Here is a 24,569-nt window from a genome sequence, read left to right on the forward strand (position 1 = left end):
TTCTCCCCTCCCCAGGCCCTACTACTCACTAATGTACTATCTCCCTCTATGGATTATCCTATTATTCTTTAAAATATAGCGAGAATTTTTTTTTAAGCTTTTTTTCTTTCTTTTTTTTTTTTGGCTGCCTTGTAGCATGTGGAGTTCCCCAGGCAAGGGACCTACCTTGCAGCTGCAGCAACACTGGATCCTTTAACCCACTGTGCCAGGCAAGGGATCGAACCTGTGTTCTTGCACTGCAGAGATGCTGCCCATCCCGTTGTGACACAGCTGGAACTCCTAGATTTTTTTTTTTTTTTTTGTCTTTTTTTTTTTGCCATTTCTTAGGCCTCTCCTGCGGCATATGGAGGTTCCCAAGCTAGGGGTCCAATCGGAGCTGTAGCTGCCGGCCTACACCAAAGCCACAGCAACGTGGGATCCAAGCCGCGTCTGCGACCTACACCACAGCTTATGGCAACGCCGGGATCCTTAACCCACTGAGCAAGGCCAGGGACCGAACCCTCAACCTGATGGTTCCTAGTCGGATTCGTTAACCACTGCACCACGATGGGAACTCCCGGAACTCCTAGCTTTTTAAAAAGTTTGATAGATAACCAAAAGATAATAGTTATGTGTGAGGGATCAGAGGATTGACAAAGTTTATGGGTTTTGACAATATATGCTTTTATACCTACTCAATTAAAAAATCAGAATAATAGGGATTTGTTGAAAAAACATTAGCAAATGCTTTAAATAAAGACACTAGCTACTGATAAAGTCTTCCCAATATCAGTGAAGACTCTTCAATTTAATTTAAAAGTCAAGTTTATAATCAGTTACTAGCAGAGTTCACTATAAGTATGATTTAAAGGAAGTTTATTTCAATTATGTTAAGTAGAAATACTCACTTCAATTATGTTAACTAGGTAGAAATACTACAGATCTCTCTTCTACAAATAAATATTAGTAACATTTTCCGAAATAAAAACAGTGCCAGCTAAATGGTTCTCGTTTGTGTGTAACTGTACAGAGTTCTTTAATCATAAATAACTGGGACTCTGGAAGTGGTGTTTGTTTGTTTATAGCTTGAAATTTTTTATTACTCTAACTATTAGCATATTGTCACTAGGCTTCAGAAGAAGTGTCAAAATCACTGCAAGCAATGAAAGAAATTCTGTGTGGGACAAATGACAAGGAACCCCCTACAGAAGCCGTGGCTCAGCTAGCACAAGAACTCTACAATAGTGGGCTGCTGGTGACACTCATAGCCGACCTACAGCTCATAGACTTTGAGGTAAAGTATCTGTAAAAGGAGGACAGTTCTCCTTACAATTTTTATATACATGACTACCGATACTGGTCTGTAATTTTTTGTTATGACTGTTTATATATTATTTAAAAATCCCATCTTCCCCCCTAAAACTTCTAAAATCACCTTAATCTTTTTTTTAAAAAAAAGCAGAAAGTGTGCCATAGTTAAGTTTTATGCAGCTAAGTAGCAAAGTTAGTGGTTAATAATAATAGACAGCAATTGTTGAGTGCTTACTGCCTGTTGTGCAGTTTCCAAGCACTCATTTAATTCTTCAAGCAAAGTATGGTATTGTATGATTTGCCATGTTTTATAGATGAAGAACCTAAAACTCAAAGATATTAGGTAATTTTTTCAAAGTCACAAAGTTACTAAGAGCCTAAGCTGAGATTCAAGTTTATTGTCTCCCAAGCCTGTTCTTTTTTGGGCTGGTAGGGGAGTGGGAGCGCACTCACGGCATATGGAAGTTCCCAGGCTAGGGGTCAAATCTGAACTTTAGCTTCCAGCCAAGCCACAGCAATGCCAGATCTGAGCTTCTGCTACCTACACTGAAGCTCACAGCAACTCACTGTGGCAATGCTGGATCCTTAACCCACTGAGCAAGGCCAGGGATCGAACCCATGTCCTCATGGATACTAGTCGGGTTCACCACTCCTGAGTCACAACAGGAACCTCTCAAGCCTGTTCTTTTAATCAAAATATTTATACCAATAATTTAAGACATTTGTTAAATGCTGCTAATATAGGATATTTATCTCATTTTGAAAGCAATTATACCTAATTACCTAAATAATAAAGAAAACAACAATCTAGAAATGTAAGTGGTGAATATGTGTAAGTGGTTGATTATCTGCGGTATACCTAACTTAAAACAGTGGTATTTCAATGAACTATATGTACATAAGGCACGTTTCAATGATGGAAGTCTTGGTTTTGATTTGTTTGTTGTTTTGTTACTGCTATCAGGCTCTTGATACTATCAGATAAGTGTCTGAATCTCCATTAATTCTCAGAGATAGCAAAGAATGGGGATTTCTAAATTACCTTTTAGTTTTGTCGAGTAAAAGGAGACTCATTACAGTGATTAGACCAGGATAAGGTCAGGACTCTGGGGATCCGTGGAAATACTAGCTCACAGCTCTCTGGACGCTTAGATGGGGAGGAGCTTGGCTAACTGGGACCGAGGAGGAGGAAGGCAGAGCAAGACAGTTCTGGAGATGTGAAGCCAGGCGTGTTGGATCAACACTGACTGAGGGCGCTACAGGGCCCAGACTTCAGCCTAGCCTGCCCTTCTGAAAGACTTGAGTTTTTCTTTCCTTCACTCTCTTATCTCTTCCTCTAACTTTGACATTTTCTGCTCAATAACCTCCTTTCCTACTTTTTCCTCTTGTCTGGCTTGTCACTCTCCTTCCCCACCTAACTCCCTATTTCCTTTTTAAACTGGGCCCGTGTGGAATTCAAGCGTAGTTTATCATTGTATTGAAACTGGGCACGTGGAATTAAAGTGTAGTTTATTATTTGTTTTATTAATTAATTAAATTTATTTATTTATTTGCTTTTTTAGGGCCAAACCTGTGGCAGATGGAGGTTCCCAGGCTAGGGGTCCAATCAGAGCTACAGCTGCCAGCCTACGCCAGAGCCACAGCAACGCCAGATCCGAGCTGAATCTGGGACCTACACCACAGCTCACGGCAATGCCAGATTCTCAACCCACTGAGCAGAGCCGGGGATCAAACCTGCAACCTCATGGTTCCTAGTCGGTTTCCGCTGTACCACAACGGGAACTCCAGTTTTTTAATTTAGTTAAAAACAAGATATTATGGACATTTGTAGGAGCTATGCGTAGTGGAAAAACCCTTGACTTGGATTTAGAATTGTTTATAGAGTCCCTGCTCTGCCATTTAATAGTAAATAACCCGCTTGAGACTTAATTTTCTCATCTATAAAATAAGAATAACATGAATTTACAGCATTTTTTAAAATACTAAACTAAGTAAAACTTATATACATATATGTTATGGAAGAACACTACGTATACAAATACATACAGATGTCAGAGGGTATATCCTCATCTTCTCTCAGACTTAAATGTAAGCTAGTTTATTTTTGTTATAACCCTTGATGTTTGTTTCTTTGCTTATTATTTTAGTTTTAAATTCAGTTGGTGGGTCACAGTAAATGGCAAACTCCCTGCTCTTGGATTACAGTATTATATTTCTATAAATCTCCTATTGTTTTGTGCATTTCTCTGAAAGCAGCAATATATTGAGCTGTTATCATCAATAATTAATATGGTAGCTTACGTAAGTTTATGAGATTAGCCTAACTTGTAATGGGATGCTGGAAGGAATAGGACCGAGGGTGGTTATGAGTCAGAGATGAGACTTAGAGATGAGTCAGAGATGAGATGTTGAGAGGTCTAGAAGCCTTGAGCAGCCACAGAATAGCATAGGTTCAAAGTGCTCACCAAGAACAGGGGAGATGGGAGTACAGCTAAGAAAAACTTTGGATGCCTCACAGCTTTGTGCAGCAATGGCTTAGGTAACGAAATGAGAACAGTAAGAATCACCTATGCAAATGTCCCTTAATTTACATGGTATACTGAAAATGAATTTAGAGAAGAAGTTTACTTAAAAATTTGGGGGTGGGGATTAATACATTCGATTACCTAAATATTAAATTATACATTTTCAAGTAGGCTTTTACTCTCTGGACTCCTTTGTAGGGGAAATATCCTTCTGAATATTTGACCTTTCCATGTAGCTGAAGATTAACTCTTCAAATGCAGAGAATTAAGTAGATTACTTTTGTGGATTACTTCACATTTGCTTTATAAAATACATTATATACTTGCCTCTCCTCCAAAATAATATATTAGATACAATAAGTTTTTTTACTGATGACTCAACGTTATCATTTGAAGGTCCGTCATTGTGATAATCACAGACAGTTCTTTTTTTTTCAGCTTTACTGAGGTATAATTGACCAGATAGTTCTTGACTTTGTTCATTCAATTGATGCCTAGAACATTGTTATAAATAAATGTGAAATTCGGTAGGTGAAGCTGTCCTACTTGATCAAACCCATAGAAAAGAAATATTTACAAATACTTTTGTGGTTGAATGAATGAATGAAAAACAGTTAAAAGTGAAAACAGTTCAGTTTTGTTGTGTTGTTTTTGGCTGCACATATAGCACTCAGAAGTTCCCAAGCCAGGGATCAAACCCAACCTGTGCCACAGCCGTGCTGCCAGAGTCTTAATCCACTGAGCTACCAGGGAACTCCTGAGAACAGTTCAGTTTTAAGCATTCCACCAACTACATACTCACAGCATTTGCAGGAAGGAGACACCATTACTAACAGCATTAGCCTACTTACAGAAATGTGCTGTATATTTCCATGGACTGGAATCATGAATGATCCGCCTACAGGCAGCAACTTTTCTTCTCAAGCTTAAAGTATCCATCTAAATAGTGACCACGTGATAAAACTCCTCTTAACTTTAAGGCTCGGTCTGATCACACAGAACCCCACTGTCCTCATCTCTTGCTTCATCGGTAGCTCTGGTACAGCCCCTTCTGCACTGAGAGTATCTTGAGTACTAGAACTGCGTTTCTCACACCTAGTGCCATAGCCATTGGTTGGATCAATGTAGGAACGAGAATGAAAAATAGAAGCAGAGGTCAGGGAAGTGGACCACAGGAAGATGTCCTAAGACATAGCAGTAAGCCACTGCTCTTAAAGAATGAGCCAATGTGTAGAAGATAATTCAGGAGTAATGCTAATATGTCAGTAAGCGAATAGCCTCTCCTGGGGCTTCTTTGAAGAGTGTAACAGTCATTGGACTGTAAAAATCTTTGGCATGTTTTTATAACAGGAAAGGAAAATTATTACTTTAGGGATGGGCTGCAGCTCTGCAGCTTTTGCCAGATAAGCTAAAAGGACGGAGCACTCCTTACAGAGCAAAAAGGAAACTTTTGTTTACGAGAGACACCTACATGGGCTTTTTCGTTAGTTGTGAAGGTGCAGTCTCTAGGCAGTGTTTGGAAGGAGAAGACTGAAAGAAAAGAGATTAGATTTCCCTTTGCAGAGTAGAATAACAGAAATTTGAGAAATGCCCTCTCTTTGGCTAAATTCGATAGGAGTAAGAGAAGGGTTTGGAGTAAGGGAGAGAGAAGGCTCCAAAACTGAGACAGAGGAAGGGGCTTAAAGATTGCTGAGGAATCTTTAGTAACAGTGATGTGTAAGATTCAAGTTGAAGTTGTTTCTGCCTTGTGCTATAATTACCCTTTGTTACCCTTAAACCCTTGGTAAAAACAACTATGAACTAATAATACATGTGGGATGAGGAAGAAGTGGTTTTCTACACTTGGGATAAACAGTATATAAAATAACTAGTTGAGAAAATAACTAGTTGTAGGAGACAAGACAATGAACAAAGGCTGAGAGGAGCTAGGAGCAGGGGTTTGAAATCCGGAGCCGCCGATGGTGATAGTGGCCCAGGGCGTTGCAGAGATTGGGTGGCAGAGACTGACTCGGGAATCTGTGAGGCAAATCCATTTTCTCCTTCAGGAATCAGAAGGAGAGGGGTCCATTGGGGTGAGGAAAGTACTGGAGGATCCTCCTGTTACGTGACTAAGGGCTAGAGGGCAGACCTTTGGGATAAAATTGTTTAAAAAGAAAATCTCATTACTTTATAGCCATAAATTTTCATCTAATCCCTTAAGCCTTAAAATTGCTGACAGAAAAAAACTACTTCAGCATATTCTCATGAGGTTTTTTTTAAAAAAAGTTGTGGCTGATATTGCAAGGTTTCTAATTTGTGGACTCAGGATCAAACTCAGAGCTGTGTTTTTTGAGGTTTGGCCACTGTTCAAGACCCAGCGTTAGACTCTTTGATGTTTTGAAACCCAATGCGGTAAGAGATCAAAGGATGAAAATGTATTGCATGTAAGAGTTGGTGCATTCACTTTAAAGGCAGGTGTGCCTTGCAAAACTAGAGTGGATGCAAAGTCAACTGTTCAGGTTGACTTAGAAAGCAGCTCAAAGAAGCAGAAAACTTTCTACTATGATAACTTGATCTCCAGTGATTATTTCTTGCAACGTTTTTTAAAAATAAGCAAGACAAGCCCTCCAGGATTAGCTTCTCAATAAGCCATTTTATGGTCCTGAGTGACTGAAATTTTCCATCCCCTAAAGATCCTTTTCTGTCCCTGGCCCTGACTAAAAAGTGGTCCTTAACGTTTGGTTTTCTTGCTGTAAAAATGAGAAGTGGTAAAGCCTCCAGACACAAGCTTTGATTGTACTTTTTGCATTTAACAATTTGAAATGCTTACTGTGTGTAGGGCATTGATTTTATTTGGTAACTTGATTCTGTTTAGTTGTTTGTATATCTTGCACCTATCATTAGGCAAATTAAGTCAAAGAATTCATGATCTCGGGTGGGAAAATACTATGTCCTATTAAATGGAATGAGGGGTGTGCGTGAGAACAACTTTTGAGATAATTCACATACCATACAATTCACCACTTACAGTGTAAACTTAATGCTTGTTTGTTTCTTTCGCAGGGGAAAAAAGACGTGACCCAGATATTTAACAACATCCTGAGAAGACAGATAGGCACTCGGAGTCCTACCGTGGAGTACATTAGCGCTCATCCTCACATCCTGTTTATGCTTCTCAAAGGGTAGGTGCATGCTTCCCTTTAAAGCAGGTTTGAGTTTAGAAAACATGTTAAAAGCACATAGTATTAGCCTCATTTGAGATAGGATCAGGTTGCTATTCATATCTGCCATACCGAAGTCAGCCCTCCAAATGTGTGTCTCCAGGACTGCTTAGGCTGCAGCATAATCCTTTCTAAGCAAAGTTCCTTCCCTTTACTGCCTTTCTTTCCTCCACGTTCCTCTTACCTCTTCCTATGACATTATTGCTTGTGCTTCCCATTCTGCCCTTTTTCTTTCTTTCTTTTTTTTGGTCTTTTTAGGGCCGCACCTGCGACATAGGGAGATGCCCAGGCTAGGGGTCCAATCAGAGCTGTAGCCACTGGCCTACACCACAGCCAGAGCAACGCTGGATCCAAGCCACGTCTGAGACCTGCACCACAGCTCACGGCAACGCCGGATCGTTAACAGAATGTTAGCTGTCCACAAGAAATCCATCTCCCCTTCTTCCTGGACACTGTAACACTTCTCAGGTGCCCTTAAGAATTAAGAGGCCAAGCGACTAAGTGCTCTTAAGTGGAATGTGAGTGGGAGAAACGTGAGCCACTTCCAGGCCTGGCTCATAAATTCTCTCACGTGTTTTTGCCTTCCAGTGGGCCGACATGGCAATCAGCAAAGTGATTTTAGGAGCCACATGTGGAAGGAACCCCTGCTGGCCTGGAACATCTGCTCTTCTCTATTATGTGAAAAAATAAACTTAGCTTCTAGTGGGGCCCCTCCATTCTGGGGTCTAATTGTTACAAAACTTAAGGTGTGATCCTGCTCTACAGCACTAGGAACTATATCTAGTCACTTATGATGGAGCATGATGGAGGATAATGTGAGAAAAAAGAATGTATACATGTATGTGTGACTGGGTCACCTTGCTGTACAGTAGAAAATTGACAGAACACTGCAAATCAGCTATAATGGAAAAAATAAAAATCATTACAGAAAAAAAGCTTAAGGTGTGTTAGAAGTTTAGTCTACCCTAATTGCTACATGACACAAGCATATTTCCCTTTCCAGAATTAAAAGACCTAATTCTCTAGTAAAAACGATATTTTGTCCTAAAACACCAAGTAATCATAGTACACTGCCTTGTTCCACAATGAATACTAATTATATAGCTGTAGTAATATAAATGTGACTTTTTTTTTTTGGCTGTACACATGGCATGCGGAAGTTCCCGAGCCAGGAAGCAAACCCATGCTGCAACAGTGACCTGAGTCACAGCAGTGGCAATGCCAGATCCTTAACCCCCAGGCTACCAGGGAACTCCTAAATGTGACTTTTTAATAAAATTAAAAAATTTGGGAGTTCCTGTCCTGGCACAATAGGTATCTCTGCAGCACCAGAATGCAGGTTTGATCCCTCACCTGGCACAGTGGGTTAAAGGATCTGGTGTTGCCACAGCTGCAGAATAGGTTGTAACTGTGGCTTGGATCTGATCCCTGGCCCAGGAACTCCATGTGCCATGGGGTGGCCAAAAACCAAACAAACAAAAAAATCATGAAAAGCATTTTGGGAGGCTGAGGGGAAGGAAAATGGATTTATAGTGGCAGTGGAAAAACTAAATCGTCACCTAGTCTATGAGAAAGTTAAAAGATAATTTTTAAAATCGATAAATCAAAAGATTAATAAAAACCCATTATTTATAATATAGAGGTAAATACCAGATGAACAAATAAAAAAGATGAAAGTGGTTGCCTTTGGGCAGCGGGACTGAGGTATGGAGAAGGAAGAGGCAAAGAGCTGCTGTCGGGGGTTCCTGTCGTGGCGCAGCGGAAACGACTCTGACTAGGAACCGTGAGGTTTCCGGTTTGATCCCTGGCCTCACTCAGTGGGTTGATTCAGTGTTGCCGTGAGCTGTGGTGTCGGTCACAGACGCAGCTTGCTCGGATCTGGAGTTGCTATGGCTGTGGCTGTGTTGTAGGCCGGCAGCTGTGGCTCCGATTAGACCCCTAGCCTGGGAACCTCCACATGCTGCAGGTGTGGCCCTAAAAAGCAAAAAAAAAAAAAAAAAAAAAAAAAAAAAAGAGCTGCTGTCCGTTGATATCTGGTTTTTAAACTACATGGTATGATTACTTTGATGTTTTGTTTTGTCTTTTTAGGGCCTCACCCGTGGCACATGTAAGTTCTCAGGCTAGGAGTCGAATAGGGGCTGTAGGCGCAGGCCTACGCCACAGCCGCAGCAACACGGGATCCGAGCCGTGTCTGCTACCTACACCACAGCTCATGGCAATGCTGGATCTTTAACTCAATGAGTGAGGCCAGGGATGGAACCTGCATCCTCATGGATACTAGTTGGGTTCGTTTCCACGGAGCCATGAGAGGAACTCCTGATATAATGTTTCTAAATGTGTAAGAAAGGATTTGGGAATGGCACCCGGCTGAGATGGACTAGGTATGGAACAGCACGCCAGGTTCAAGATAGTGAAGTAGAGAAACAGGAAAGGGGAAGCAAAAGATGGTCTGCTGTCCTCACACCTTGTTATATCTAGATTCCCAGTCTTAGGAGTTACAGTAGCCTCAAAATGCCCAAGGGACATTTGTAAGTGAGTATGCATAAAACGCAATAATCAGGGATTCTATGATCTGACTAGACTCTAATTTTTTGGCTGCCCTGTGATTTAGTGATATTTACTCTGTCCCCACATGGAAGAAGGTCACCTTAGCAGTTGCTCGCCATTGAAGGGATATTGTGTGTGTGTGTGTGTGTGTGTGTGTGTGTTGTGTGTTTGTGTAATGAGGGGATTCGGTCTTCTGCAAAGAGGGTAACTGAGCAGCTAGAAAAAGAGCAGAATGGGGAGTTGCCATCATGGCTCAGCGGTTAGCCAACCCGACTAGCATCCGTGAGGATGCAGGTTCCATCCCTGGCCTCGCTCATTGAGTTAAAGATCCAGCATTGCCATGAGCTGTGGTGTAGGTAGCAGACACGGCTCGGATCCCGTGTTGCTGCGGCTGTGGCGTAGGCCTGCGCCTACAGCCCCTATTCGACTCCTAGCCTGAGAACTTACATGTGCCACGGGTGAGGCCCTAAAAAGACAAAACAAAACATCAAAGTAATCATACCATGTAGTTTAAAAACCAGATATCAACGGACAGCAGCTCTTTTTTTTTTTTTTTTTTTTTTTTTGCTTTTTAGGGCCACACCTGCAGCATGTGGAGGTTCCCAGGCTAGGGGTCTAATCGGAGCCACAGCTGCCGGCCTACAACACAGCCACAGCCATAGCAACTCCAGATCCGAGCAAGCTGCGTCTGTGACCGACACCACAGCTCACGGCAACACTGAATCAACCCACTGAGTGAGGCCAGGGATCAAACCGGAAACCTCACGGTTCCTAGTCAGAGTCGTTTCCGCTGCGCCACGACAGGAACCCCCGACAGCAGCTCTTTGCCTCTTCCTTCTCCATACCTCAGTCCCGCTGCCCAAAGGCAACCACTTTCATCTTTTTTATTTGTTCATCTGGTATTTACCTCTATATTATAAATAATGGGTTTTTATTAATCTTTTGATTTATCGATTTTAAAAATTATCTTTTAACTTTCTCATAGACTAGGTGACGATTTAGTTTTTCCACTGCCACTATAAATCCATTTTCCTTCCCCTCAGCCTCCCAAAATGCTTTTCATGATTTTTTTGTTTGTTTGGTTTTTGGCCACCCCATGGCACATGGAGTTCCTGGGCCAGGGATCAGATCCAAGCCACAGTTACAACCTATTCTGCAGCTGTGGCAACACCAGATCCTTTAACCCACTGTGCCAGGTGAGGGATCAAACCTGCATTCTGGTGCTGCAGAGATACCTATTGTGCCAGGACAGGAACTCCCAAATTTTTTAATTTTATTAAAAAGTCACATTTAGGAGTTCCCTGGTAGCCTGGGGGTTAAGGATCTGGCATTGCCACTGCTGTGACTCAGGTCACTGTTGCAGCATGGGTTTGCTTCCTGGCTCGGGAACTTCCGCATGCCATGTGTACAGCCAAAAAAAAAAAAGTCACATTTATATTACTACAGCTATATAATTAGTATTCATTGTGGAACAAGGCAGTGTACTATGATTACTTGGTGTTTTAGGACAAAATATCGTTTTTACTAGAGAATTAGGTCTTTTAATTCTGGAAAGGGAAATATGCTTGTGTCATGTAGCAATTAGGGTAGACTAAACTTCTAACACACCTTAAGCTTTTTTTCTGTAATGATTTTTATTTTTTCCATTATAGCTGATTTGCAGTGTTCTGTCAATTTTCTACTGTACAGCAAGGTGACCCAGTCACACATACATGTATACATTCTTTTTTCTCACATTATCCTCCATCATGCTCCATCATAAGTGACTAGATATAGTTCCTAGTGCTGTAGAGCAGGATCACACCTTAAGTTTTGTAACAATTAGACCCCAGAATGGAGGGGCCCCACTAGAAGCTAAGTTTATTTTTTCACATAATAGAGAAGAGCAGATGTTCCAGGCCAGCAGGGGTTCCTTCCACATGTGGCTCCTAAAATCACTTTGCTGATTGCCATGTCGGCCCACTGGAAGGCAAAAACACGTGAGAGAATTTATGAGCCAGGCCTGGAAGTGGCTCACGTTTCTCCCACTCACATTCCACTTAAGAGCACTTAGTCGCTTGGCCTCTTAATTCTTAAGGGCACCTGAGAAGTGTTACAGTGTCCAGGAAGAAGGGGAGATGGATTTCTTGTGGACAGCTAACATTCTGTCACGTGCGGTTTCTTTGAAAATTTATTCCCACTGTTTTCTGTGTTCTCATTTTCTAGATCCTCTCTTAGTCAGAGTTAAAGCTCTGGGATTGCTTTCTCATCTCTTCTATTTCTGTGTCTTTGTCTTTTTGTTTTACTTGTCAGAAGATGTTCTTAATCGCTTCTTCCACTGAAGATACTGAATTTTCCTCTCAGCTACCCTGTTTTTAATTTATAAAAGCTCTTTTTTGTTCCCTGATTCTTCCTTTCTCTGTCTCTTGCACTTCTTGGTTCTGTAACCTTGGGCAAATCACTGCTCCTTTCCAAGCCTCAGTTTCCTTACTTGTAAAATAAGCGTAAAATTTGTGACAATGCCTTTGCACTAAAGTAGTGTTGCATTCTTTTTTTTTTAATTCTTTCTAATTTTATTAACTCTCAACCCTTGAATACACTTTTTTTTTTTTTTTTTTGTCTTTTGTCTTTTCAGGGCCAGACCTGTGGCATATGGAGGTTCCCAGGGTTGGGGGTCAAATTGGAGCTACAGCTGCTGGCCTACACTGCAGCCACAGCAACACCAGATCCTTAACCCACTGTGTGAGGCCAAGGATCGAACCTGCAGCCTCATGGTTCCTAGTCGGATTCGTTTCCACTGCACCGTGATGGGAACTCCTAGTGTTGCCTTCTGTGCCTTTGACTATGCATTGTCAGGAGACCTGTGTTTTCAGTCAGGGTTCTGCTTCTTACTTGCTAGCCCTGGGACTAAGTTACCTAACTTAAGACTTTTATATATGGTAGGGTGTAATATATTTTATACATTTATACATTAATTTGCTTTGTAGAAGATGTGAAAATCTAGCATAATGGGGTATTTATTTTTAAAATTAAGTTGGTAAAGAATTACAATTGATATTGAAGAAAACAACTGTATTTTCCCTTTCTAGAAATAACAAGGCAGAAGATAAACAGCTAATTGTAAATGTTATTCATTAATAATTTAACTGCTGAAACATATTGCAAATCTATAGTGAGCCTTTGTTCCTTATGATGTGCACAGGATTCATTAATGTATAATTGTCCCTGAGGTTTCTCCCACCCCCTCCCCCTCTTTCAGCAGAGAGTAGAGAAAAACCTAGTTATGAGAAGCCAGGCATCCTTATATTTTAAATATGAACTCTTCTATTCACTAATCATCTATATTCACCAGTAATCCTATTTTAATGGATAATATGTAATAATTATGTCATTTTTCTGCATTTAAGAAAAAACTTGGCTTTCATTTATTTTCTAATATGTGGGAAAATAATTCTGAATCATTGAATTAAAAAGCCCCTTTCTTAATATACAGATTTCTCAGACTCTGTTTTCATGTACTTATAGCACACCGTAGAAAAATAGGCATTGTTTATTAAGCGTTAACTTCCTTAAATCTGTTTCATCAGGAAAGTGTTGTAAAATATCTTTCCATTTCTTCTGAAAAGTTAAAAAGTAGTTTAGTTTGTAAAGCTAAAACTGCTTATTAGTTTGTTTAGGGGTCTACAATAATAATAATAACAGTACTAATAATAGTAAGTAACAGTAATAGTAGTGATTAACATAGTACTTACTGCATGTCAGGCCCTGCTTCGTATTAATATAGTAGTTCTGTGGGTAGTTGTTGTCGTTATACCCATTTTATAGAAGAGGATAGTGCAGCCCAGAGAGGTTAAGTAACTTATCTAAAGTCACATAGCCAGTATGCTTTAAACTCTAGTAGTCTGGCTCCAGAATCTGTACTCTCAGAACAACATCCAGCTTTCCAGTCGTCACGCTGTTGCAGTCTACAGAGAGAAGAGAACTCATTACAACTCGTTGTTGTTTCTTTACCAATGTGTTCTGTGGGAGCACAGATGGAGAAACCGTGATCTCTGCTTGGGATGTCCAAAATGAAGCAGGTCTTGAAGGAGAAAACTGCCAAACAGGCACAGAGAGTGAAAGGATTGGGCACCTCCCAAGCAAAGGCACAGAGGCATCAAGATGCACCATGTGTTTGGAGGATGACAGCAATTCTGATACAGCTGGAGCCTCGTGTGAAAGGAAAGTAGGGACGGGGATAAAGCTGGAAAGGCTAAGACCAGGTTATGAAGAGTCTTTCATGTCCCACCAAGGAGCCTGAATGTTTTCCGTAGGCAACATGGAACCCTCCAGGGACTAGACATGACAAGTGCTACAGAACTCATGGCAGTGTAGGAAATGGCTTGGCAGGTGGGGGGTCTGATTCCAACTTGGAAGAGTCCAGTTAAGAGATATTTATGGCAAGGACTTCAGTGGTGTTTGGGGATGAAGAGGAGTAGATATTTTATTTTATTTTATTTTATTTTTTAAGAAGCATTTAGTTTTTATTTTTTGTTGTTTTTAAGATTTATGGGGTTTTATTTATTTTTTCTTTTTTTTTATTTCCCAATACATTATTTTTTTTTCTACTGTACAGCATGGTGACCCAGTTACACATACATGTATACATTCTTTTTTCTCATATTATCATGCTCCATCATAAGTGACTAGACATAGATCCCAGTGCTACACAAGCAGGATCTCATTGCTAATCCATTACAAAGGCAATAGTCTGCATCTGTTAACCCCAGGCTCCCAATCCATCCCACTCCCTCTCTCCTCCCCCTTGGAGTAGATACTTTGAAAACATTTTATTTTTTTCTGATTCAAATACATGTTTATTATTTAGAAATTCAAACATTTTAGTATATATATGTATATATATACATATAATATACATATATATGTGACTGGATCACTTTGCTCTACAGCAGAATTTGGCAGAACATTGTAAATCAATTATAATAGAAAAACTAAAAATCTTACCAAAAAATAAAAAATGAAAATAAAAATTCAAACATTTTGGAAATCTATAGTCTAGAATGGAAGTACCTACCATAATCCCTCCCAAAGAAACTGTTATCAACAATTCAGTGATGACTCCTCTGGTTTTTATTCTCTATTGTAATGATCCTTTTATTTTTTAACCCAAACTTTAAATTCATTACTTTACATCCTATTTGTAGATACTGTTTATTGAGTGTTTGCTATATCTTCATAGCTGTTACATTCTATGTCTTTACTAATGTTATTTCATTTAATCCTTCTAACAATTCTGTGAGGATTAGGTATTATTCTTAACATTTTATAGATGAGGAAATTTAAACTTAGAGTAAGGCTGTTGCTCAAGGTTATACAGCTAGTAAGTGACAGAGCCAAGTTTTCAATCCAGATTTGATTCTAAATCCCACATCCTTTACCCTTAATACGTCTTTAATAAGATTTGAATCTCTTCAGATAGGAAGGGAGAGAGAACGATAGAAGAGCTGGAGGACAGAGTAGACCATTGCGCCAGAATCACCTTTACCTGTTACCATTTTCTAGGTTAACTTGAAATGCTAGAGGTTTAGCCCTTTGTTAAAGGTTATCATTTTTACTAAATTATCTCTTGTAAAGTTGTTTGAAAACTTAGGACATAACTTGATGGGTGCATTCATACATCAAACAATGATGCCATTGGGGGTATGATAGTGACATGCTATTCCGAAATTAAGCCTCTCATAAAGAGCGTAAAACAGAAAGAAACTGATCCTCATTCATCAAGGAGCATTATCTCCTTTTATATATAGGATATAAAACATGGTAAAAGGATTCGGAGCCCAAATCTTATGAAAAGGTTATTGAAAAAGACTTTCTCACTTCAAACAAACCTTTCTCCTGGCCCATGCAAGTGACATTCCAGGGGACTGAGAGAACTTGAGGATGAGGTCACTAAACTGGCTCTCAGTGATCCATAAAGAACCATTGCCAGTGGAAAATGTTCCAGGAGTCCAATATTAAAATAATAAATTTCTCCCAATAATCTTATTTTTAAAAATTTTATTGCAAAAGGAAGCAGGTACAAAGAAAGCCCATGTACCTATCACCCAGTCTTAACAACTATCAATATTTTACTGTGTTTATTTGCCTATCTTCCCCACACTTCCCCCCTGTTTTTTCTTTTCTGTGTGTGTGTGTGTTTTTTCCTTTGGCTAGAGTATTTTAAAACAAATCTCAAACCTCATGGGATATCATATCAACCCTAAACCCATCAATCTGTATCTCAAAAATAAGATAATTTTTACAGACGTTCCTGTTGTGGCTCAGTAGTTAACGAACCTGACTGGCATCCATGAGGACGCGGGTTCAATCCCTGGCTTCGCTCAGTGGGTTAAGGATCCCGCGTTGCTGTGAGCTGTGGTATAGGTAAAAGACCAGGCTCGTATTTGGCATTGCTGTGGCTCTGGTGTAGGCCAGACCAGCAGCTGTAGCTCCAATTCGACCCCTAGCCTGGGAACCTCCATATGTCACTGGTCTGGCCCTCAAAAGCAAAAAATAAATAAATAAATAAATAAATAAATTTTTAAAATTAATAATAATTCATTAACAGTTAATACCCAGTCCATACTCAAATTTCCTTGATTGTCCACCCAAAATGTTTCATAGTTGGTTTGTTAAAATATGAATCCTAATAAAGTCCATTTATTGCATTTGCTTATAATGTCACTTAAGTCTTTTTAAAGTTCTTTTTTATTTAAAACAGAACATTTTCCCATGTCTATGCCATTGACTTATTGAAAAACTGAATCAATTATCCTACAGAATTTCCTTTATTCCAGATCTGTCAGATTGCTTCCTAATGGTATCATATAGCTTGTTCCATTATTCCCTGTATTTCTGAACCAGAGGTTATATTTAAAGGCTTGATTAAAGTCACATTTAGTTTTATTTTGGCAGTCGTATTTAGTAAGTGCTGCTTGTAGTTTGTGTTTCATCACCTCAGGAGACATACCTTTAGTAATGCTAAGACTGTGTGTTGAGTTCAGAGGGTGACAGCCTAATCTGTTATAAGCTCCCCATCAGCTGCATGTAATTGTTTTCTCATCCACTAATGAATGTTGGCTGATTTAGTCCTTTCATTGGGGTTACTAAAAGGTGATTTTCTAACTTTATCATTCCTTGTGTATTTATTGTATATTTAGAGAGAATAACTTTCCCTCTTCCATAGCAATTTAATTATTCCGAAGTACAGTCCACACCAGAGAGGAAGAATAAATGCCTAATTCTTTTACTTCATTTATCAGTTTAGAAAGTAATAAGTTGTTAACCTAGGAACTTCCACTGGTGTCCAATGAGGGTTTTTTCCCTCTCTCTCTCTTTTCTGCTTTCTTCTCTCTACTCTTTTCTTTTTTCCGCCTCCTCATTCCTGTATCCCTGTACTATCATTATGATCTAGTGAATTTAGTGTTTTTTCATACATCTTATATAGCAGCACTTATAAAAAAATTTTTTTGGAGTTCCCATAATGGCTCAGCGGAAATGAATCCAACCAGTGTCCATGAAGATGCAATTTCAATTCCTGGCCTCACTCAGTGGGTTGAGGATCCCGCGTTGCCATGCACTGTGGTGTAGTTCACAGATGCAGCTTGGATCTGGCATTGCTGTGGCTGTGGTGTAGGCTGGCCAAGTTTTTTTTGTTTGTTTTTTGGTTTTTTTGATGCTCAATTATCTATCTGTGGCCTCTTCAAGTTGATGCATGTCCTCTCGATAGCCTCCCGTTAGTTTGTGAGAGTTTTCTTCCTTCCTGGCCCATCTTGTGCATTTTCTAACATGGATCTGGAATTAGCATTTCTACCAAAGACTCTTACTCCTTTTAGTGAGAAATACTAAAATATGGGTGCTGGAGGGTCTCATTAACACTGGATTGTTATTGCTTCTAGGTTTTTTCAGTGGACAAGTTAGCTCCTTATTTTTAAAGTAAGAAAATGTTTCCAGATTAGAAGAAAAACTACTTGACTATATTGAAGAGGCCAGGTGTTTGCTGAATGACATTTTGCCAACTTTTCCTAGGGCTGGCTGACATTGTTTGCTTCCATCAATAGCAACAAAAGTCATTTTTCCCCTTACATAGTATAATCTGTGTTCTTAGGTTGAGATATTTTTGCATAAGATCTTTCTTCTAACAATTTTCTGTGTAACGTTTATTGTAGCTCACTGCTAGATGGGAAAATTGCTCTTTGACTTTTATTAAATTTGAAACGGGTCTTATATGCTGTTATTATTTGAATAAACATGCATATAAAGTACTGTGCCTTCTCTACACTGACATATAGTTCAGATTATATGATCCAAACTGTAAGTCAGGAGGAAGATATGATTCAGTTCTATAAAATAGTGCTTCAGCATTCATTGGATTAACCTTTATCAGCAACTTGCCTCTAAGTTAGTTGTTGTGGATAACATAGTGATTTGTCATGGTCCTTGTCCTTGAGCCTCATATCCACAAGTAGAATAAAATAGATGAGATATATATTGATTCTTTACCAAACCTAAGGACATTAATGTTTTGGGATTTGAAATTTAGGATAGACTTAACTTACGTGGCATTTTATGCAGTAGGCACTAAATTATCAAAAGTCAATAGCCTAGGGAGTAGTTAGGTTGAAATGATATATGTGAATTACAAATCTCTTAAAGGGTTCTAAGGGGAATTAGGAATGTATTTTTTTTTCTTTATTATTATTTTTTTAATCTTTTTGCCTTTTCTAGGGCCGCTCCTGCAGCCATTCCCAGGCTAGGGGTCTAATCGGAGCTGTAGCTGCCGGCCTACACCAGAGCCATAGCAATGCGGGATCCAAGCCACATCTGCAACCTATACCACAGCTCATGGCAACGCTGGATCCTTAACCCACTGAGCAAGGCCAGGGATCGAACCTGCAACCTCATGGTTCCTAGTCGGATTCATTAACCACTGAGCCACGACAGGAACTCCAGGAATTTCTTTATATATGCCAGTATATTCCTAACTTTAAGAAGTTGCCGTCTCAGAGAAATGACATTTCCACCCTTGGGCACAAACTACTGTGATAGAAAGACAAGTGTTCTGACCCAAAGTAGCATTTTAAAAAATATTCTCTTGGTTCTCAGGAATAAATAGCACATCACAGATGGTTCCAATAATCTTCACCAAATGAAAGGAAAAAGAGAACTAATTATCCGCAAAAGTTGGAGTAGAAACTTTTTTATAGCTAGTCTCAGTTGGACAATCGAGTTAAGAAATGAGAAAACAGGAGTTCCCGTCGTGGCGCAGTGGTTAACGAATCCGACTAGGAACCATGAGGTTGCGGGTTCGGTCCCTGCCCTTGCTCAGTGGGTTAACGATCCGGCGTTGCCGTGAGCTGTGGTGTAGGTTGCAGACGCGGCTCAGATCCCGCGTTGCTGTGGCCCTGGCGTAGGCCGGTGGCTACAGCTCTGATTCAACCCCTAGCCTGGGAACCTCCATATGCCGAGGGAGCGGCCCAAGAAATAGCAACAACAACAACAACAAAAAAAGACAAAAAGACAAAAAAAAAAAAAAAAAAGAAATGAGAAAACATTGGTTAGAGATCATACCGCTTCTTCTGTAGGCCAAAGTTTGTGCCTCATTAGAGTCCTCTAGTATTAAGAATTTTAATCAGAGTTTGAAGTTTATTAAATTCGTTATATGCCTTGGAGACAGGGGAAGGGATGGGAGGTAATGATAAATGAGACCTAGCGATCATGTGGAGGTGGGGGTAGAGGAGAAGAGAAGGTGGCAGGATAAGTAAAACAGAGCCTCAGCAATTAAGTTGTTTGTCACGAGGTAAAGAAGACAGATTTATAATCAATTTCTTGCAGTGTACCATAGTACAGAGTGAGAAAAGTGCTAAAGTGGCTGTTGAAGGCGTATGAAGGGGGCCATGAATGGTGCTGCATGGGAAGTGATTGGAAACACTTCAGGGAGGAGGTGGCATTTGAACTAAGTCTCTAGATGAGCTAAAGATAACTAAAGCTAGGAGTTCCCGTCGTGGCTCAGGGGTTATCAAATCCGACTAGGAACCATGAAGTTGTGGGTTTGATCCCTGGCCTTGCTCAGTGGGTTAACGATCCGGCGCTGCTGTGAGCTGTGGTGTAGGTCGCAGATGCGGCTCGGATCCCGCGTTGCTGTGGCTCTGGCGTAGACCTGTGGCTATAGCTCCAATTAGACCCCTAGCCTGGGAACCTCCATATGCCGCAGGAGCGGCCCAAGAAATAGCAAAAAGACAAAAAAAAAAAAAAAAAGAAAAAAAGAAAAAGATAACTAAAGCTAAAGAGGAACGAAAGCTGAGAGAGTCTCTCTGAGGTGGAAGCTTAAGAAGAGCACTCTAGGTTGAGAGAATGGCATACCCCAAAGAATTAAGGGATGAGAGGGGAGATGAAATCGAAAAGGTAAGTTTGAAGCAAAACAGCAAAGTCCATAAATATCTTACGAGTAAGTCTGGATTTTAATTGTCTATCCCTGTGGTTCTTTCTCTAGGTCAGCAGTCTTTTGTTTTATATTCTCTTAAGGACTCTATCAATAAGTTACACTGTTTTTCTTCTTCGTATTTCAGAAAACATACCCCTCTTTATAACATTTTTAATAAAACCCACTTTATAACTCTTCCATGTTTACCAAAAATTGATTTGCAATTTCTTCTGATAAGAGAAATTGCTAACACTGTAAATTGGCCTTTTGAAATTATTCTGCAAAGAATCATGCCTATCTGAATATATTAGCATTTAATGTTAAAATGGGAGTATTCCGATGATATTCGTGAATATTATTCCACATAAAAAGTGACCTTGTCTGGGACAGAAACGAATACATAACACCCTGGTTTAATGAAATCTCTCAAATACCTTTCTTCACTATTTTCCCCCTGTATTTATAAAAGCGATGTTGTAAATTAGCCTATTTCTTAAATTGTGGAAAAGAGATTTTACTCTTGAATCTGAATTTCATGTAAATATGTTATTATTCTTGAACCCTCAGTTTCCCTTACTGCAAGTTTATTCCCCACCCTACTCCAGCTACAACCTCTACAAGTCCTCTTGACTCTTCCTCTGAAAGATATGCGACCTGTTCTCAGTCTATCCTCCCAGCCCAAGCTGCCATCATCTCTAGCTGGGCTTCTGTTCCTCCTACTAGCTAGCCTCCCTGCTTTCGTTCTAGCTCCTCAGCCCATTCATTCTTCCCTGTTTTATAAGATTTTCTGCAGGTAGCCAGAGTGACCTTTGTAAAAGCATAGTTAGGCTGTGTTGATTGCTTGCTTTAAACTTTCCAAAGGCCTTCTTTCACACTTAAAAAACAAACTCCTTACCTTGGCTTACAAAGCTGCTGGTTTATAAGCTTTTACAGTTAGTTCCCTTTGCCTGGAATGCTTTGCTGCTTCCCTGACCACTCAGTCTAAAGCAAAGCAAATTAAGTCGTTAAATTCTAATAGTGTAACTATTTTGTCTTCAGTTTCATAGCACTGAAGTATATGAAATAATTGTGGGACTTGAAGGCCTCTTCAAGGAGACAGAACTCAAAGCCCCTGGCCAAGACAAGGATTACAAGCCCCTTGTCATTGCCCACCAGTCTCATTGTAATGCCCCCTCCCCCACCTTGAACAACCTGGCCTACTCCTTCTTACCCCCTAGTAGGAAAGATATGTGGCCCACGCCTCACCTCGCTCATATAGGGGCATTATATGCCCCCAACCAACCAGCAAATGTGTTGTAAGACCCCTCTTTCCCCAACCAGTCAGCAGGTCAGCAGATGTATTGTCAGCCCTCGCCTCTCCCTGGGCTGTAAAAACAGATGTAACCGAGCTCCGAGTCACCCCTCCCTGATTATCAGGAAGTTGCCTCACGGCACTGGCAGCATCTCTTATCTCAATAAACTTTTCTTTCTCTTCACTTTGCTATGCTGGAAAATTCTTTTTTCCTACCCACATGCATGGACCATGACAATTATCTTTTCATTGTTTATAGTCTGCCTCCTCCCCCAGCAGACCCATTCTCACTAAAATGTGAATGCTAAGGAGGCAGTGACCTTCTCTGCTTACTTTTATAGTCTCAGCATCCGGAATAGTGCCAGGCACATGGTAGGTATTTAGTGGGTGTTGAATGAATGGTGTTTGAATGAACAGTGACAAATGGTATCTAAGTTTCTGTTAACGGCAGTATTGAAATGGTTCTTTTGATAACATTAGTATTTGTTCTCTATTTCTCTCTTGTTTATGCTTTAGATATGAAGCCCCACAGATTGCCTTACGCTGTGGGATTATGCTGAGAGAATGTATTCGACATGAACCTCTTGCCAAAATCATCCTCTTTTCTAATCAGTTCAGAGATTTCTTTAAATACGTGGAGTTGTCAACATTTGATATTGCTTCCGATGCCTTTGCTACTTTTAAGGTAATTTTTTTTTTCTGAATCAGGTGCGTTATTTATATTCAGCATTAGGTCCTTTGACCTCTGAAGAGGCAGTTTAATTTTAAAAAGCAGAAAACTGTATTCCTTAGGCCTGAGCATAGCCAACTGTGTATGATCTGGATCATAAGTGGATTCAGTAAATAGAATGCAATCTACTAGACCCATCTGTTACATTGTGGGTAAAGCAATTCAGAATGCTTGTCATACGCTCATATGGGCTTATGAAGAAGACACAGAGTAAGAAAGAAGAAAACTAATGAGAAGAGCAAAGAGTGAGGGAGGAACAAAGAAAAGGAAAGGGAAGGAGACAGATGCTGGGGAGGGGGTACCAAGGTGGAGAGAAGGGGAGCAATGAAGGCAGCAAACATGGACTTGTGCTAGGATGCTGTGAAACCCCAGGAGCCTTCTCTGTTTCACAGGCGACTAATCCCACCCAGCAAAACAACATTGTATGGGTGGCTACAGATGAAGCTCCGCAAGAGTGTATCTAGAACACATGGGTAGGAAAGGCCTTGGTGTATCAAAGATGCAGAATTGCATTGCACTCAAAGGATGGTTCCATTTCTTTCTAGCAAATGTCTGTGCCTAACCAACTAAGGGGATGTTCTCTATTATTAGATACTGCAGTCCGATTTTTTTTCTCTTTTCTATCTGATGACTTTGCTGTCATGGAAACAAGTTAGTTCCTTTATTTAAAAAACCATAAATAAGACTTCGCAAATAAGTGTAAACAGAGACCAGCTGTAATAGAGGGAAACAAGCAAATTCAATTGAGTGTTTATTTTTGAAAATTTCCCCCCAAATTTTTCAACATTTAATAAACTATATTTGATAATAATGTCTTGCATCATATGTTCAGCCCAATTTAATTTTCAGCACCTTATTGAATCAGAAAAATAAATTATGGTTATTTGTACTTGAGCATATTTTCCGTTGGACTTAAGTCTTTGAGAATCTAAATAACCACAAAAAGTTTCCTAGTGTGCTACCAGTATTAAAATGCCAATTTTCTAAGTTTTACCAAAATGCTGTGGTTTATATAGTTTAATGAGCATGAGTCACTTTTTTTTTGTTTTTAAAGTAGCTCATTTCAAGGGTATTTGTTTGCTTGCTTGCTTGGTTTTCAGTTTGGGCTTTTGGTTTTGACTTCTTAGACTTAACATTTTTTTGTTTTGAGCTGCAGGATGTCTGTTGCCCAGTTTAATCATTAATGTTTTAACATTGTTGGTTTATGTTTTTGTCGTGGTATTGTCTACAAATTGTCCTTCCCCAAAAAGATCCCTATGAGCACAATCTCTTTCATCCCTTCAAGAATCGACATGATAAGAAGTGGTTCGAATTTCCATCTCCCTCTGCACCTGACTTGCTGTATGTCCTTGAGCAAGTCCGTTAACCTTTGAGTCCCATCTCCCTCATCTGTGAGAGGAGGAAAATAACCTTTGTTTTTGCAGAGTTGTGAAGATCAGAAACAGTGTCAGTAAGGTGCTCAGCACACTCCTCAGCACGTGGTAAACCCTCAGTAAGTGCAGCTGCTGCTGGCTGATGTAGTATCATGTCCCTGCCCCTGAGGGTGTCTCTGTCATTTCACCCCCAAGTTCTCTTAAGCCATGCAGAATTCACTAAAATCTCAATATATAATTTTTTTTCATGAAAAAAATTTTAGCATAATATTTAGACTATACAGAACCTAGTCCTGTCAAAACAGAATTGTTAGGAGGTGGGATGAAAGAGAACACTATTTCAAATGCTTTTTAAAAATGTTAAATTCTTTAAAATTTGAGCTTTATTTTTCTTGGCAATTGTCTGCCTTTTCCTTTTGGGGTGGGATCCTAGCTAGTATTTTTTCCCCCACTCAGTTATTCGATCTATAATAATGCAACAACTGTATTTGATATGTGTTATGCGTATATACAATGCATGTATGTGGGTGTGTGTGTATATATATACTTACATATATTTATGGCACACTCCCTCCAGTTTTGTTCATACATTTATTATGTATGTAAATTTGAGGGTATATCCATGCATATATAATGCAGAAACGCTCATGTAAGAGTGTGTGTGCGTGAATCATTTAGTGGCTGCAGTCATCATACACAGGTGCTGGAGGGAGTCCACCTACCATATTATATATTTTCTACCATTGGATTTTTAAAGTTATTTTTTTCCCTTGGAATTTGAAGGACTGCCACTAACAGAACTCCCTCCCTATTCCTCTTTCTTTGGTGTAACACTAATACCTAGTGAAAGGAAAACCTTCCCAGGCAGCACTCATCTGCCTTTCCCTTGCCGCCTGAGGCCCTGGGAGAACCTGGTCCTCACGCTGGAGGAGGATGACTCATCACAGGAGCAGAATCCGTAGGAGCAGCGGTCCCCAGTGCCTGCTGCCACCCATGCCCGGAACTTCTTTCTTTTTCTTTCTTTTTTTTTTTTTTTTTTGTCTTTTTGTCTTTTTAGGGCCACGGCCGCAGCCACGGCACATGGATGTTCCCAGGCTAGGGGTTGAATCCGAGCTATCGCCTCCGACCCACGCCACAGCCACAGCAACACAGGATCCAAGCCGCATCTGCGA

General features: G+C 40.0%; 1 protein-coding gene across 38 annotated transcripts in view; it reads left to right on the forward strand.

Annotated features, from left to right (window-relative positions):
* CAB39L (calcium binding protein 39 like) overlaps positions 1–24,569 on the forward strand; it is a 722,245-nt gene that overhangs the window by 56,932 nt on the left and 640,744 nt on the right. For 37 of the 38 annotated variants that reach the window (XR_014818817.1, XR_014818819.1, XR_014818820.1 and 34 more), the window contains 3 exon segments: positions 1,109–1,273; positions 6,858–6,976; positions 21,811–21,979. Coding sequence is in view for 33 of the 38 variants with exons in the window: in XM_084981088.1 (XP_084837214.1) it covers positions 1,109–1,273; positions 6,858–6,976; positions 21,811–21,979 (453 nt within the window). In the remaining 5 variants the exon portion in view is untranslated. 38 annotated transcript variants of the gene reach the window in all.

This window comes from Sus scrofa, chromosome 11 (assembly GCF_054392235.1).
Source record: "Sus scrofa isolate SSC_HxYL_T2T_F1_AM1 chromosome 11, Sscrofa_HxYL_maternal_Yorkshire_Landrace_v2.0, whole genome shotgun sequence".
Taxonomy (NCBI): domain Eukaryota; kingdom Metazoa; phylum Chordata; class Mammalia; order Artiodactyla; family Suidae; genus Sus; species Sus scrofa.